The sequence below is a fragment of the Lepidochelys kempii genome, chromosome 15 (assembly GCF_965140265.1).
Source record: "Lepidochelys kempii isolate rLepKem1 chromosome 15, rLepKem1.hap2, whole genome shotgun sequence".
In the NCBI taxonomy this organism is placed as follows: Eukaryota; Metazoa; Chordata; order Testudines; family Cheloniidae; genus Lepidochelys; species Lepidochelys kempii.
Genome location: NC_133270.1, coordinates 19366474 through 19382583, shown reverse-complemented (window position 1 = coordinate 19382583; position 16110 = coordinate 19366474). Strand labels below are relative to the sequence as shown.

General features: G+C 42.1%; 1 protein-coding gene across 4 annotated transcripts in view; it reads right to left on the bottom strand.

Moving 5' to 3' along the window:
• GALNT9 (polypeptide N-acetylgalactosaminyltransferase 9) overlaps positions 1 to 16110 on the bottom strand; it is a 222335-nt gene that overhangs the window by 11608 nt on the left and 194617 nt on the right. For all 4 annotated transcript variants that reach the window (XM_073312257.1, XM_073312258.1, XM_073312261.1 and 1 more), the window contains 3 exons: positions 13669 to 13854; positions 9874 to 10011; positions 5918 to 6013 (listed from right to left, as the gene is read on the bottom strand). In XM_073312257.1, the coding sequence (XP_073168358.1) occupies positions 5918 to 6013; positions 9874 to 10011; positions 13669 to 13854 (420 nt within the window). The remainder of the gene's footprint in view (positions 1 to 5917; positions 6014 to 9873; positions 10012 to 13668; positions 13855 to 16110) is intronic.

Genomic DNA, 16110 nt, shown 5'->3' with positions numbered 1-16110 from the left:
TGTTATGCTTCCATGGTAATGTACAAGCTAAGGTTCCAAGCCAATAATATGTATAGCTGAACTTCAGTTAATCGTTTAGTCGGTAATAAGGTCAGACTTTATTTATGCATGAATGACTGTTCATTAATGCGGGTCTGATTTAGATGGTGCTTCAACAGAATTTAAAATAACATCACAGGAAAAAACAAAGTCCTGGATTTAAATAATATCTATGTTCATTAAAAAAAGTAAAGTAACAGCAATACAAGTGTGGCATGAAGAGATTTCATTTTAAAACCTCAAAACATTTGTAAGAAAAAAATTATATACATACAGACGCTCCCCGATTATGCAATCGTTCCGTTCCGGAACGCCTCGCGTAACTTGAATTTTGTGTAAGTCGGAAATGTATACCCAACCATTGTGAAAAAAACCGAAACAAACAAACAAAACCCTCTCCTATTTCTAGCTTATGGAACTTTTTCCATAAGTGCGGATTTGCATAAGTTGGATCTTGCGTAACCCGGAGACCGTCTGTATTTAGGAAATAAACCTTGATTAGAAAAGCACTTAAGCATACAAATTAAACCAATTTTCATAATAGTCTTAATTTAAAATGTGCTTAAACACCACGTACATCAACTTTAAGCATGTGCTTCACTCCATCCCTATTCAGCAATGCACATAAGCATGCGCTTAAAGTTAAGCTCATGCTTAAGTGCTTTCCTGAATCGGGCCTTACCGGTCTACTCTAAAGCTCAGTTAAGTCAATAGGACTTCTCCTGCGAGCAAGTGATAACAAACATGTGTAAGGGTTGTACCTGCTAACCTGAATTAGCTAAATTTAGTATTTTGCAATGGGTCTCTGAGTTATAAGAACAAATTAACAAGATTCTGCTATTTTCTTTAATTGACATCTTCAGAACATAGATTCACATAGTAAATTATGTAGTTCTTTTATTACTATAGTGTGAACAAAATGACTGGATTTTGTTCAATTAAATTCTTACGGTGAAGCCAGACATTTTCATTTAGGATTTAGAGAAATTTTTGGTTTATAATTATTATAGGTCAATATATTTGTGAAAATATCCCCTATAAATTGGAAAAGCATGTGCCTAATATCCCATTCTCTTTGTTTGGCTAATATTGTACTGGGATCAGTACTGTTCAACATATTAATAAATGATCTGGAAAGAGAGGTAAACACTGAGGTGGTAATGTTTGCGGACCATATAAAATTACCCAAGATAGTTAAGTCCAAAGCTGACTGCAAAGAGTTATAAAGGGATCTCACAAAACGGGGTGACTGGGTAACAAAATAGCAAATGCGATTTAGTGCTGCTAAAGTAATGCATGTTGGAAAACATAATCCCAACTACATGTACAAAATGATGGGGTCTAAATTAGCTGTTACTACTCAAGAAACAGATCTTGGAGTCACCGTGGATAGTTCTGCAAAGACATCTGTTCACTGTGCAGTGACAGTCAAAAAAGCTAACAATGTTTGGAACCGTTAGGAAAGGGATAAATAATAAGACAGAAAATATCATAATGCCACTATATAAATCCATAGTACGCCCACACCTTGAATACTGCACGCAGTGATGGTGGCCCCATCTCAAAAAAGATATATCAGAATTGGAAAAAGTACAGAGAAGGGCAACAAAAATTATTAGAAATATAGAACAGCTTCCATATGAGGAAAGAGTAAAAAGATTGGAACTGTTCAGCTTGTAAAAGAGATGACTAAAAGGAAATATGATAGAGGTCTACAAAATCATGAATGCTGTGGAGAAAGTGAATAGGGAAGTGTTATTTACCCCTTCACGTAACACAAGACCAGGGGTCACCCAATGAAATTAATAGGCAACAGTTTAAAACAACCTAAGGAAGTAATCCTTCACACAATGCACAGTCAACCTGTGGAATTTGTTGCCAGGGGATGTTGTGAAGGCCAAAAGTATATCTGGGTTAAAAAAATAATTAGATAAATTCATGGAGGATCGGTTCATCAATGGCTATTAGCTAAGATGATCAGGATGCAACCCCATACTCTGAGTGTCCCTAAGCATCTAACTGCCAGGAGCTGGTACTGGATGATGGAGGATGGATCACTCGATAATTGCCCTGTTCTGTTCAGTCCCTCTGAAGTATCCGGCACCAATCACTGTCAGAAGACTGGATACTAGGCTAGATGGACCTTTGGTCTGATCCAGTATGGCCATTCTTATGTTCAAATGTTTATGTACTAGTGTGAGATTGTACTGACCTTCTTTAGCAGGAAAACATGATTAACGAAATCTCTGGAAGGTACGAGGCAGTTCAAAAATCCTTCTGGAACAATGTGAGTGAGGTGGATTTCCTTATGAAATACCTTGAGGTGAGGGAAATGCAAATTCTCCCTCTCAAAAACCAACCTTTGGAAGATATGCCTTTGGGAGATATGTGTATACTAGTTCAAACTGGATTCTCCAAAGACTAACAGACAAAGAAAAGACTTTTGGACAAAAAGCCTGACTTTAGGCTGACTCAGGGCCTTCTTTCTGACCCAGCAAACTGATATGTCCCCCTGTCCTTGGAGGACCCGCACCCTTAGGAGAGGATTGGAAGGAGCTGGCCTCATAAAACTGTGTGCTTGTTCTGAGCTGAAGCTCTGATGAACTTGTGACCTCAAGGAAGGCCCTAGGGTAAAGTGTTGAAAGATTGCTGTTGCCAGCACCCGTGAGAGAGTGGGGATGAACTCTGGTAAGTTTATTAGCATGCGTGTAGTTTCTTTCATTTTTTTTTCTGTGTAGTGCTTTTTCCCATAGGAATAAAGTAGGTTTGCCTAGAAAACTCTATGTGGTAACTTATATCTGTAGCAATCACTCAGTTACTAGTCTCTAAGGAGAAAGCAAGCAGGTCTGTTTAGGCAGACTCTCTTTGCTGGGAAATATACAGTGAAGGCAGGGAACTGTGCAGCCTGGAAATACCCTGGCCAAAAGAGAGAGACGTGGGTCTCCACCCAAGACAGGCAACAGCTGGGGAGCTTGAAGCCTGGGAGTAGGTGCCCTCGCTGAACCACTGAGGGGAGCTAGGGGTGCAGTTGCCCTGAACTGTGATGTTACAGGTATAGTGTAAAGTACAACATAGTATAAAGTCTAGTCTAGTCTAATTTTTAAAAAAATACATTTTAAATGACTCTCTGGGTCTCATCACTCCCTAGATAGTTATGCTATGGATCTTTGCAATTCCCAAATGATATGATACGCCAAACATCCAATGACCATTGAGATTTATATCTATGGCATACTTATACCACCAAAACCAGCTAGGATTCCCACTGGATCTAGGAGAAGAATGGGGGAAAAAGTTTTGAACATATTTTCGTCAAAGAAGGTCGTGGCATTGCAAACATCTGTGAATTATTCACCCAGCTTCTAATGAAAAGACATTACCCAAAATTATTCCATTCAAAAATATGATCTAGTGGTGAAGTCACTTACCTGAGACTCAGGATATCTGGGTTCAATTCCCAGCTCTGCCACAAATTCACTGTGCAAACTCTAAAAAGTCATTTAATCTCCCTCTGCCTCAGTTCTCCATCTGGATAATGGGATACTACTACTTCCTTTGTCTGCCTGTAGCTATTTGCATTGTAAACTATCCCAGGCATGGATATAGCTCACTATATGTTTTTACAGATAGCACAATGAGGTTCTGACTGGGGTCTCTAGGCATTACTGTAATGCAAATAATTAACAAACCACCACTGCCACAATTAATTGACTAAACTATTTAACTGGCTTGGACAGTTACCTGCATGATCCTGTTGAAGGACATATTCACACCAATGAGTGATACCGTGTTGGCACAGGCCGATATTGTACAGGTGTGGAGGGGAAAAGCGCTGGAGTACTAGAGTATCAAAGACGACCTGATAGGGGACCCAGGGGATAGCTGAATGATAGCCACCCAAGTGGGAAGCATGCTCAAAAAGCTTCGGGGCTCATCTGGGACTGTTAATGCAGGCAAAATTCCCATGGCTGCATTGTTTAATCAGGCTCTGGCTTTGGTAGCAGAAGGAATGACAATTTTGTGAAGTGAAAAATAGTTTTCAGCAGTGAAAAGAGCTTTCTGAGTAAAGCTTGTTTCTTTGTGAAACTTGTTGGCATAGGAATAGCTGAGATGTTTTGACTGCTCATAAAAATGGCAAAACCATACATTCAATTAGCTATACTTTATGTATGAAATGTGTCACACAGTTTGATTGCCTTCTTCTCCAGGGGAAAAATCTCATTTTAACAATCAACTGGGATTTTTGTGTGTAGGTGTGACATTTATTTACTACTCATTACTACTCATTCAAACCAAGGACCCAATCCCGCAAGCATGTGCATGCTTAATTTAACCACTTGGGGCCTGATTCAAAGTCCACTGAAGTCAATTGAAAGTTTCCCATTGACTTCAGTGGGCTTCGGATCAGGCCCCTGAGCGATCTTATTCAATGGGACTAATCATGCGCATAAAGTTAAACACATGCATAAGCACTTGCAGGATTCAGGTCCAAATGAAACTTTTTGGTAACAACTACTTTATACATACAAGCTACCCCTGCTAAACCTAGTCTACACACAAAGCTGCACCAGTTTAACTAAAGTTAGGTTTTAAAAATGATTTAGTTGAGCTGGTGCAAAGAGCTGTGTGGAAAATCTTATTTTGGTTTAAACCAGGCTTATTTTGGTGTAGTTTAAATCAATTATAAGCAGGTTTAAACTAGCCTGAAATAAGACACACAAACCAAAATAAGACTCTCCACACAGAGGTTTATATCAGTTTCACTAAGCATGTGGTGTGTGTGCGGACAAGGCCTCAAAACCCTGTGTAGACATTCTTAAATAAATTTAAAACGGGCTTACATCAGTTTAGCTTGTCTGATGCAAGGATTTGCTCCAATTGCCCTAAGGAATTGCTCCAAGTCAGTTTTTAAACCACTTTTAATTAACCCAATGCAAGCTCTGTGTATAAATGTGGCTTTGCTCTTTCAGCTTTCATTTGATCACTGCTGCGCCAGAAAAAATATCCTCAGTTACTCAAAGGATAAACTAGTAGGGACCAAAAGCCCAAATTTTGCCAATATCCATCTGTAGTGGGTCGACACCCGCTCAGGCCCACAGTGGTTTAAGATAGCCCTGGGAAAGGGCTGGGGCAGAGGAAGGCAGCTGGGCTGATTGTGGAAGCAGCCTCAGCGGGGTGGGGGGCTGGGGGGGGATGGTAAGGGGCCACTCCCCAATCAGGGCTCAGCTGGCTCTATAAAGGCTGTGAGCCAGAAGCCCAGAGAGACTCTCTCTAGCTTCTGAGAGCGAGGGATCTGGCTGCAGGGACCTAAGCAGAGTACCTAGATTGGAGCAGGGCTGGGGAAGGGCCAAAGGAGCTGTGGAGCTCTAGCCAGGAAAGCCCCAGGCTGCGACCTAGCATTAGGCCCAACAGGTACTGGGGTTGCAGGGCACATTCCAAGGTTAGACAGAGGCAGCAGGTCCAAACCCAACCTTGCCTGTGATGAGTGGCTCATACTGCAGTCTGCCCAGGGCGCGGGGGCTAGCTGGTGACTGGCAGGAGCCTATGACTGAGGTGAGGTAGGGATAGTGGGTGGGGGGGGTTTCCTGGGAGGGGGAGACCCAGAACTGTGGGGTACTGCCAGGGGGCAGCACCCAGTGAAAGGGGCATCGGGGTCCTGGGAGGGACACTGGAACCAGCAGCAAGGCAAGACACCGGCCTGAAGAGGGCGCTACAGAGGCTGGTGACCTAATTCCCAGAGATGACCAGCAGGGGGCACCGCTGGTGAGTCTGTGCCCGGTTACACCATCAAATCACTTTTTGTTTCCTTTGAAAGTTTCTTTGTTTAGGTCTAAGGCTTTCCATCACTTAATGGTAACAAGAATTTTAGTTAATTTACCTGGGAGGACATTCCATGGCATGGATAGAGGATCGCTTTGTCATCATCTTCTGCTCCCTGGTCTAAACAGTAGCCACTAGCTTTGCTGTTACGTACCTACAATGAGAGCGGAAAAAACAATTGCTTTAGGCACCGCTATCCATAATAAAAGCCCAGTTGATTGAAACTTTGTCGCTTTACAATTACCAAAGCAAACCGTATATGAAGATGCTCAACATTTCTTTGAGGAAGGAAAACACTCTCATTCACCATCACTGACACTTCATTAGTCCTTTACAAGTGTCCTACGAGAGACTTTGACAGTGAATTCCTTGTATGAAAAACACAGCTGCATTATCAAAATGTGCTACAATCTTGCCAAACTACCAACTTGGACCAGATCTGTATTTTCAAGTAATTGCACAAAGATCATAAACCACTAAAATTCACTGTAAAAGCCATAGGCCAAATCCTGCTCCGAGGTATGCTTGTGTAAATCTAGATTAATTATGTTGACTTCACTAGATTTACAATGGAATAAATAAGGGGAGAATTTAGCTCTTTATGCTGAAAACATGACTAACTACACCGGGGTGTTTCTGACAGAAGAGCACTTTATTTGTTAGTGTAGGGTGTATATAAAGCAAAAGTACATATAATGAACCTCAGCTGAAGTAGGAACATATATAGTAAAGTATGGGAGCAATATATTGTGTTTGGTGTATTGTCATGAGACAACACAATAATAATAATAAATAGTACTAGGAGAAAAGGAGTACTTGTGGCACCTTAGAGACTAACCAATTTATCTGAGCATAAGCTTTTGTGAGCTACAGCTCACTTCATCGGAGAATTTGTAAAGGTTCGAAGGTTAGGTGCAGGTAATCAACTAAACCAGAAGTTCAGATACTTTCCCAGACTATATGGGCTTTATCAGTCTGAAAAATCAGGGTGAAAGTATGGTGAGATTTCAGATGTTTCTTCCCTCTTAGTCAGGCTAGAAATATCACACAAGCAGCTTCTCTTATATTTTGGAACTGCCCGGAATCAGGGAGTGCAGATGAACATGAATATGTGACAAACACCTATTCTGATTTTACAAAGGAGTCATTTAACTGAACATCTTGAAACCATCAATAGGTCAGGTTTAGTTCAGAGGGTGAACACATTTTCAGGCATCCACATGTTATACAAATGACGGTGTAATTACTGCATAGGTAGCATAAAATATCACACATAAAATATAAGAAACTCAGTAAATACTGATTACTACATGAAACATAACAGGCAATTTGATGAGGGAATTAAGATATACCAGCAGTTAAGCTTCAGTAGGATTATTTTATGACAAAGGTACTACACGGGATAAATAAGATGAAGACAACTTTATGACGGGGCCTTAAAGATTGTGAATTGCGTCAATAAGAAATATACTTTTACTGCTGTGTCCATCTACTCAATACATTTATTTCCCCTAAACTCACTAAACTCCAGAGACTACAGTGACCTCTTTCTCTAAGAAAAATAACCAGAAGGGAAGATTTTTAATAACAAGTGATCCTTAGGTTTCAGAGTAACAGCCGTGTTAGTCTGTATTTGCAAAAAGAAAAGGAGTACTTGTGGCACCTTAGAGACTAACCAATTTATTTGAGCATGAGCTTTGAGCATTTTGAGCAATTTGAGCATGAGCATAAGTCATCCTTAGTGTCAATACATATATTTACCTACAGTATATTTCAACACAGACAAAGACTCCAGAGGAGCTATGCCAATTTACATCTGCTAAATATCTGGCTTTGACTCTTTATCTTGATACATTTTAATAACTAAGATACTTGACCATCAAGCTTCCTGTTTAACTCAAGGACCTTCTATCTGATCACTCAATGGAAACAGACTTCGTTATAGTGAATGATTTGCTGAAAACCTGGTGTAACAGGCATGACTTGATAGTGCCAATCCGCTTCTCAGTTTACAACCTTCTTGGACCTGACGGTTGCTAATAAGCTTATGTTGAATTTACTAAATGTCTTTTCTCATTTAGTGCCAGTGACTGTTATATTAAGTTGCAAAGTGATATTACCCAATAAAACGTTCACTTTGTATCAATATCTAAAGTGAATGACCTATTTTTATATGAGCTCAATCAAACGGCACAGGAAAGAAGAATGACCATATGAAAGCTCATTCCCTTAGGATTTGAATTTACCGTCAGTAGGCAATTTCAGATTTTTTTACAAATTGCATGACAGTGAAGTTATCAGAACTTTGCATAATTTCAAGGCCATAAGTCATATCAGCCTTTTTTTAAAATAGGAGATTATGCTATTTATATAGTTATTAAAACAAACAACATCAAAACCCCTACAGGTGAGCCTGAGCCACAGATGCACATCCAAGCTTTCCTAATTATCAGGGAGTTTTGGATCTTGGTTTTTGAATTGGCCATTGTAAATCAAAGGAATCAGCCACAAAGTATGCGCATGGATCAAAGCCTCTCTGAAGTTCTGATGTGTCTAGAACCAGGAGTTTTGTTTGGGCTGATCTTTAAATATATCTGTCTACAAAAATTAGGTTATATTTTGCAATATCTTATTCAGCAATAGTCTATGGGTGAGAGGGGGAAGAGGAGGAAAAGCAGAAGCTAATTGCAAACCAACTGTGATGTTTTTATCTATTTTGAGTCACATGTGTTGAGCATAAGACACACCCAACCGTAACCTCCACTCATGCTCTCTCAAGGGTATCAGTTTTCCTCCGACCAGCAGGATTTTCAAAACTCAATGGGCAAAGTCATAGAATCAAAGAATATCAGAGTTGGAAGGGACCTCAGGAGGTCATTTAGTCCAACCCCCTGCTCAGAGCAGGACCAATCCCCTGCTCAGAGCAGGACCAATCCCCAACTAAATCATCCCAGCCAGGGCTTTGTCAAGCCTGACCTCAAAAACCTCAAAGGAAGGAGATTCCACCGCCTCCTTAGGTAACCCATTCCAGTACTTCACAACCCTCCTAGTGAAAAAGTTTTTCCTAATATCCAACCTAAACCTCCCCCACTGCAACTTGAGACCATTACTCCTTGTCCTGTCATCTGCTACCACTGAGAACAGTCTAGATCCATCCTCTTTGGAACCCCCTTTCAGGTAGTTGAAAGCAGCTATCAAATCCCCCCTCATTCTTCTCTTCTGCAGACTAAATAACCCCAGTTCTCTCAGCCTCTCTTCATAAGTCATGTGCTCCAGTCCCCTAATCATTTTTGTTGCCCTCCTCTGGACTCTTTCCAATTTTTCCACATCCTTTTTGTAGTTTGGGGCCCAAAACTGGACATAGTACTCCAGATGAGGCCTCACCAATGCCGAATAGAGGGGAATAATCACGTCCCTCGATCTGCTGGCATAAATTGGAGCTACTTATACAGCCCAAAATGCTGTTAGCCTTCTTGGCAACAAGGCACACTGTTGACTCATATCCAGCTTCTCATCCACTGTAACCGCTAGGTCCTTTTCTGCAGAACTGCTGCCTAAGTCAATGTATTCCATCCCAAGATCATAGTGTGGTCCAAAGAGAGACCCTTTTCTTAGAGGATACAGTGCCCCACGCCACCCCCACTTACGCCAATTAATTTAGATTACTCTAGGCAGCTGAGCTAGTTAAAGACTTTTTGTTTCTGGTGTTCATGCTGGCCCATTTGGGACAAATTGCCTTGGATTTACATTATCGAGGCTGCTATATACCAAAAGAAAAACCAGGAAGGTGCGTCTCATTGTTCATGACAGTGATTTAATCTGGTGCACTCCAATGGGAAAGGTAACATTGCTTATAGCCTACACTTTATAGACTGGATTAAAAGAGGTATGGGAAAGTTTGTGTTCCTGCTGTCAAGGCGATTTTAAATTGTACTGTGTCATCTGATGCCCACTAATTAAGATGAAAGGAATGCTCTAATGCAGTTATGATGTATTTTCAATGTTATACAGCACCTCTCCATAAGTGATTGTATTGTTGTAAACCCTCATTTCAGGATAGACGTTCTCCAGGTACCACTTAAAACTCCGGCACTGCAGTCGCTGTCGTAGAGCTATTCTTTCCGAAACATCTCCGAAATCAACTCCCGGGTTCTGCAAAGCAGGAATATAGCAGAGAAATTCCATCATATTGACTTTACAGTTGTTTTCTTTACTTGAAACCAAACTGGAATTTCTTTTGTTTGGAAGCTACATTTACGCCTTTCCTTTGTAAGTAGCTACTTATTGTACAGCTGGCCTGGACAACAGAGAATGGCAAAAGAAGAAAAACGAACAAAAAACAAAGTAAAAACAACATTTAAAAAACTGATATTATTGGCACATAGAGCTGTGCTAAATGTTTGCAATGAAACTTTAATCTAATTGCCCTGGTTACAGATTTTGTTACAAACTCAGGGCCTAATTTTGATTTAAGGGTACATCTACATTGCAGCCGGGACTGTGAAATGCAGCTTGTGTAGATGTACCCATGCTAACTTGCTGAAAATAGCAATGGGGGTGTGGCAGTCCATGCCACCGCATCCTCTCTGCTATATTAAAGCTAACTTGGGTACATCTACATGAGCTTCAAATCACACCCCTGGCTGCAGTGCAGACACACCCTATAGGTACGTCTTCACTGCAATGTAAGCTCAGGGTTAGTAGAACTTGAGTTAGCAGACCCTGGGTTTGTTAAGCTAGGGCTTTAGCATCTACACTCATTTGTAACCACAGGTTAGGAATTACAGAACCCTGGGTCCCAACCTGTGGCTCCAGCATCTACATTGCATTATGCAGGCCTGAGTCCAACCACTGTCCCAAAACGTGGCTGCTCTAGCCCTTTGTTCGTGTTGCAGTGTGGGAAAACTTGACTGCCCAACCTGACTGTCCAGAGGACAAAGAAAGTCAGCCCATAGGATTGTGGAATACTTTGTGGCAGACTCCCAGGGCATGAGTCCAGTGGGGCTGCACCCACACTGTAAAGCAACAGGGCTTGAACCCTGGGTCCCAGTTTGACTCAGGCTCAGACCCTCCAATCCCCCCCCACCACCACCCTGGGGTTCTGGAACCCTAGTTCCAAGCCCTAGGTTAGTGCAATTTATTTATAGAAGGAAGGGGTGTTGGGCTTGAGCTTGAGTTCAAATCCTGGGCTTACACTGCAATGTAGACATACCCTAAATCAGTGGTTCTCAACCTGCGGCCCAATCAGCACACAGCTGCGGCCCATGTGACATCCTCAGGGCCATACAGGTAATAATGGATGTGGTCCACAACCTAAATAGGTTGTGGCCCTAAATTATACCAGTTTTACACTGGTATAACTCCAGTAACTGACTCCTACAGAGTTAAAATCAGCGTAAATGGGATCAGGATTAAGCCCCCTTAAAATGTAATGTAAAAGGTTCATTACATTTCACTAAACTTTTGAGTAGACCGTTCTCCAGTTTCATATGAATCAGAGTTGATTTGTGGAGTTTTGACGTAACATGTGATGAAACTCAGCACCTGTGATGGAACTGTGCTTTGAGATTTTGCATGCCTTTGAAAACAAAATTAAAAACAAAAATTCAGGTTGACGCATCAACTCATGTGATCCAAAACCCGAGCCAGATCTTCAGTTAGTGTAAATCAGCATAGCTCCATTGACAGCAAGCAGGACTTCAACACTGATTTACATCCCGCTGATTTACACCACCCAAGGATCTGTCCCAATGTTTGTAGGAACCCCAGTGAACTGACGCTGAGAAGTTTTGCACTGATCTAATTGTAAGCACCTTATATGTTTCCTTCAGAAAGATCCCTATGTGCTTTACAAACAATATTGAATACTGGCTTACAGTTCAGCAGCATATTTTAGCTTGAGCTTTATTAGTATCCCCACTAGACAGGTTTCTGGAGAGAACACAACTTTAGTAATGAACAGCCTTTTCTATTGAGTTTGCTGGGTGCATTGCTGCTTGCTGATGCAAAGTTCTGTACATTTGCTGATGCAAAGTTCAGCATACATTCAAAGGAATGTGAAGCTGAATTGTGTGTTACTTCTGGCTACACTGAAGGGGAGTATCTTTCATATGTAGTCGATATTGCACATCATTCAGCATGAAGAAGGTTAATTGCTAGATACCTGGATCACCACAGTTGGCAGGGAAAGGATTCCAAGAAAGGGTATAACCAAATCTTTGGTGCATTGAAACAATGTTTTCTTGACTTTGTAAAGAAGTTTGCCGGTTCATAGGAGCATTGTTTTGCTTTTGTGTATCAATCAACCATCCTCTAGCCAGAATGCAAGCCATTCATAGACTCTCAGTGGCTTGAAACAGCAATCAAGTACAGAAAGGATAGTGTGAATTACAATGGGGTGCTGTCCACTGATAGGGCAGGCGTTAGCAATGCTACTATCTACTTTACTGGCAAAGAGCACTCACTGTTCTACAATTAAGCAACCCATCATCTCATTCACTGTCATTTCAATTGAAAGTGAAACTTAGTATGACAAACAGACAGGCTTCGCAGCTCCCTGTACTATTGTGTCTGTCCTAGGTAAGCTATGGTCCTATAGCGTATGGATTATTGGCTGGTGGTGTTGGTGCAACACACTCAATGCTTCATGTGAAGATGAATAGGGTAGATAGTTCTTGTTGACGGAGCGGGAGGTTTTTACTCCTCTAACACCCGTATGATCTAGTCCTATAGCTAACCAGAGTACCGTACGTTTTGTTTAATACCCCAGTGCAACAGAGCTGTGAAACAGCAGCACTCTAACTTTTTTCAAGAACGAATGGGGGTTTTATGTCCTACATTTTATCAATCATTTTCTCTGATGGAAAGTAAGTTTTAATGTACCAGGCTTCTTGCTGATTTTATGTCCTTCCAATATAGATGCGTCTGTTTTTTTCAAAGCACTGCTTTATGGTTTCAGTGCAGAAAACTGCATCAAAAAGTAATCTCTGAGAAATTTAAGAAAATCATATTTTGGCATAAATGTTTATTTAAATGTCTCTCTCTCTTTTTTTTTTTACTCTCAGCTTTGATTTGTGGAAACCATCAAGCAAACAGATTTAGCAGTTTCTTTTTTCTCTTCCCAGCGGAAGTCTAAGAGCCCTTTCCAAGGGATGCAAACCCGACCACAGTGGGTTTACAGGAAAATGTTTATCGATGCACATTTTTACGTCATTCCCACACCAAGATCAGGACCCAATTGTGCTAGATGCTATATATACACACAGCAAGAGATAGAACGTGCCTACACCATTGTGACCAAACTACAAAGCTAGACCGTTTGGGTCTGATTCTCCCATCCATTATACCAACGGTGAGCTCCACTGAATCACTCCAGCATAAACTGGTGTAAACGGAGTGGAGAATCAGGCTCAGCGTGTTTATTCATATCACGCACCATGACATTTATCTGTAGACATTTCGGGGTGCTTATCTGTGTAATATCTGAGTATCTCAAAGATGAATGACGTCATCATAAATGAATGACTTCCTCCCAGGAATCAAATTAGCCCAGTTCACTGTGTTAGGATTAGGTCATAAACGTGGGTCACTGCTCATCAGTGTGCACCTGAACTTATTCTGGGGCAACAAATTAAGATGGCAGAGTTCTTTGTTTTGAATATTTGCTGCTATGAAAGTGCTCTTCCTCCCACCCTCGGTCAATAGGTGATGGATTTAATAGTATCACCCAGCACAAACAGAGGTAACTTAGATCAGATATCCATAGTTCTCTGCCTCCATTTACTCAGTTATAGAGTGTTCTCCACTTACCGTCATTGGGATGTTCCATGCCATGTAAACATGTGACTTGAAGTCATCCATCCAGACCTCAGCAGCCCGCAGGGCATTGCGCTTTGCATAGTAATCAATGTCATTGTTGTAAGGTTTCTTTGTGCGTTCAATGTGGGCAACTCTTGAACAAGGTAAGACTTCCATGCTTCCTCCGCACTGCCAGACCTGTGCAAGAGTTGGAGGATAAAACAAACCATCAAACAAGAACTTTTTCCTTGAAAACAGGCTGATATGACTGTTTATGGTAAGATATTGTACAGCGGGTGATACATCAGACTCTGATGACTTGAGATAGAGTTACTGCTCTTTGAGCCCTTAGGCAAAGCAGCAATTGCATGAGAAACCCTGACATCTGGATGTTAGGCACTGGATTCAGGTGATGTAAACTGACACAGGTCCACTGAAGCTAGCTGAGGATCTAACTGTGGCTGTCATATTCCATTTCACGGGCTGTGTGCTTGTGTACACTGGGGCTTATTTCCTGCACCAAATTTCCATATAAACGAATTAATTGCTAACAGCTCAGGTATGCCCATTTCTGAAAGAAGCTATGTGATGCCTGTGCAGTGGGCATGGAACATATCAGATGGGGCATTCAGCACTGGAGCCTGTAGGCGCTTGAATCATAGAATCATAGAATATCAGGGTTGGAAGGGACCCCAGAAGGCCATCTAGTCCAACCCCCTGCTCAAAGCAGGACCAATTCCCAGTTAAATCATCCCAGCCAGGGCTTTGTCAAGCCTGACCTTAAAAACCTCTAAGGAAGGAGATTCTACCACCTCCCTAGGTAACGCATTCCAGTGTTTCACCACCCTCTTAGTGAAAAAGTTTTTCCTAATATCCAATCTAAACCTCCCCCACTGCAACTTGAGACCATTACTCCTCGTTCTGTCATCTGCTACCATTGAGAACAGTCTAAAGCCATCCTCTTTGGAACCCCCTTTCAGGTAGTTGAAAGCAGCTATCAAATCCCCCCTCATTCTTCTCTTCTGCAGGCTAAACAATCCCAGCTCCCTCAGCCTCTCCTCATAACTCATGTGTTCCAGTCCCCTAATCATTTTTGTTGCCCTTCGCTGGACTCTCTCCAATTTATCCACATCCTTCTTGAAGTGTGGGGCCCAAAACTGGACACAGTACTCCAGATGAGGCCTCACCAATGTCGAATAGAGGGGAACGATCACGTCCCTCGATCTGCTCGCTATGCCCCTACTTATACATCCCAAAATGCCATTGGCCTTCTTGGCAACAAGGGCACACTGCTGACTCATATCCAGCTTCTCGTCCACTGTCACCCCTAGGTCCTTTTCTGCAGAACTGCTGCCTAGCCATTCGGTCCCTAGTCTGTAGCTGTGCATTGGGTTCTTCGGTCCTAAGTGCAGGACCCTGCACTTATCCTTATTGAACCTCATCAGATTCCTTTTGGCCCAATCTTCCAATTGGTCTAGGTCCTTCTGTATCCTATCCCTCCCCTCCAGCGTATCTACCACTCCTCCCAGTTTAGTATCATCCGCAAATTTGCTGAGAGTGCAATCCACACCATCCTCCAGATCATTTATGAAGATATTGAATAAAACCGGCCCCAGGACCGACCCTTGGGGCACTCCACTTGATACCGGCTGCCAACTAGACATGGAGCCATTGATCACTACCCGTTGAGCCCAACAATTTAGCCAGCTTTCTACCCACCTTATAGTGCATTCATCCAGCCCATACTTCCTTAACTTGCTGACAAGAATACTATGGGAGACCGTGTCAAAAGCTTTGCTAAAGTCAAGAAACAATACATCCACTGCTTTCCCTTCATCCACAGAACCAGTAATCTCATCATAAAAGGCGATTAGATTAGTCAGGCATGACCTTCCCTTGGTGAATCCATGCTGGCTGTTCCTGATCACTTTCCTCTCATGCAAGTGCTTCAGGATTGATTCTTTGAGGACCTGCTCCATGATTTTTCCAGGGACTGAGGTGAGGCTGACTGGCCTGTAGTTCCCAGGATCTTCCTTCTTCCCTTTTTTAAAGATTGGCACTACATTAGCCTTTTTCCAGTCATCCGGGACTTCCCCGGTTCGCCACGAGTTTTCAAAGATAATGGCCAGTGGCTCTGCAATCACAGCCGCCAATTCCTTCAGCACTCTCGGATGCAACTCGTCCGGCCCCATGGACTTGTGCACGTCCAGCTTTTCTAAATAGTCCCTAACCGCCTCTATCTCCACAGAGGGCTGGCCATCTCTTCCGCATTTTGTGATGCCCAGCGCAGCAGTCTGGGAGCTGACCTTGTTAGTGAAAACAGAGGCAAAAAAAGCATTGAGTACATTAGCTTTTTCCACATCCTCTGTCACTAGGTTGCCTCCCTCATTCAGTAAGGGGCCCACACATTCCTTGGCTTTCTTCTTGTTGCCAACATACCTGAAGAAACCCTTC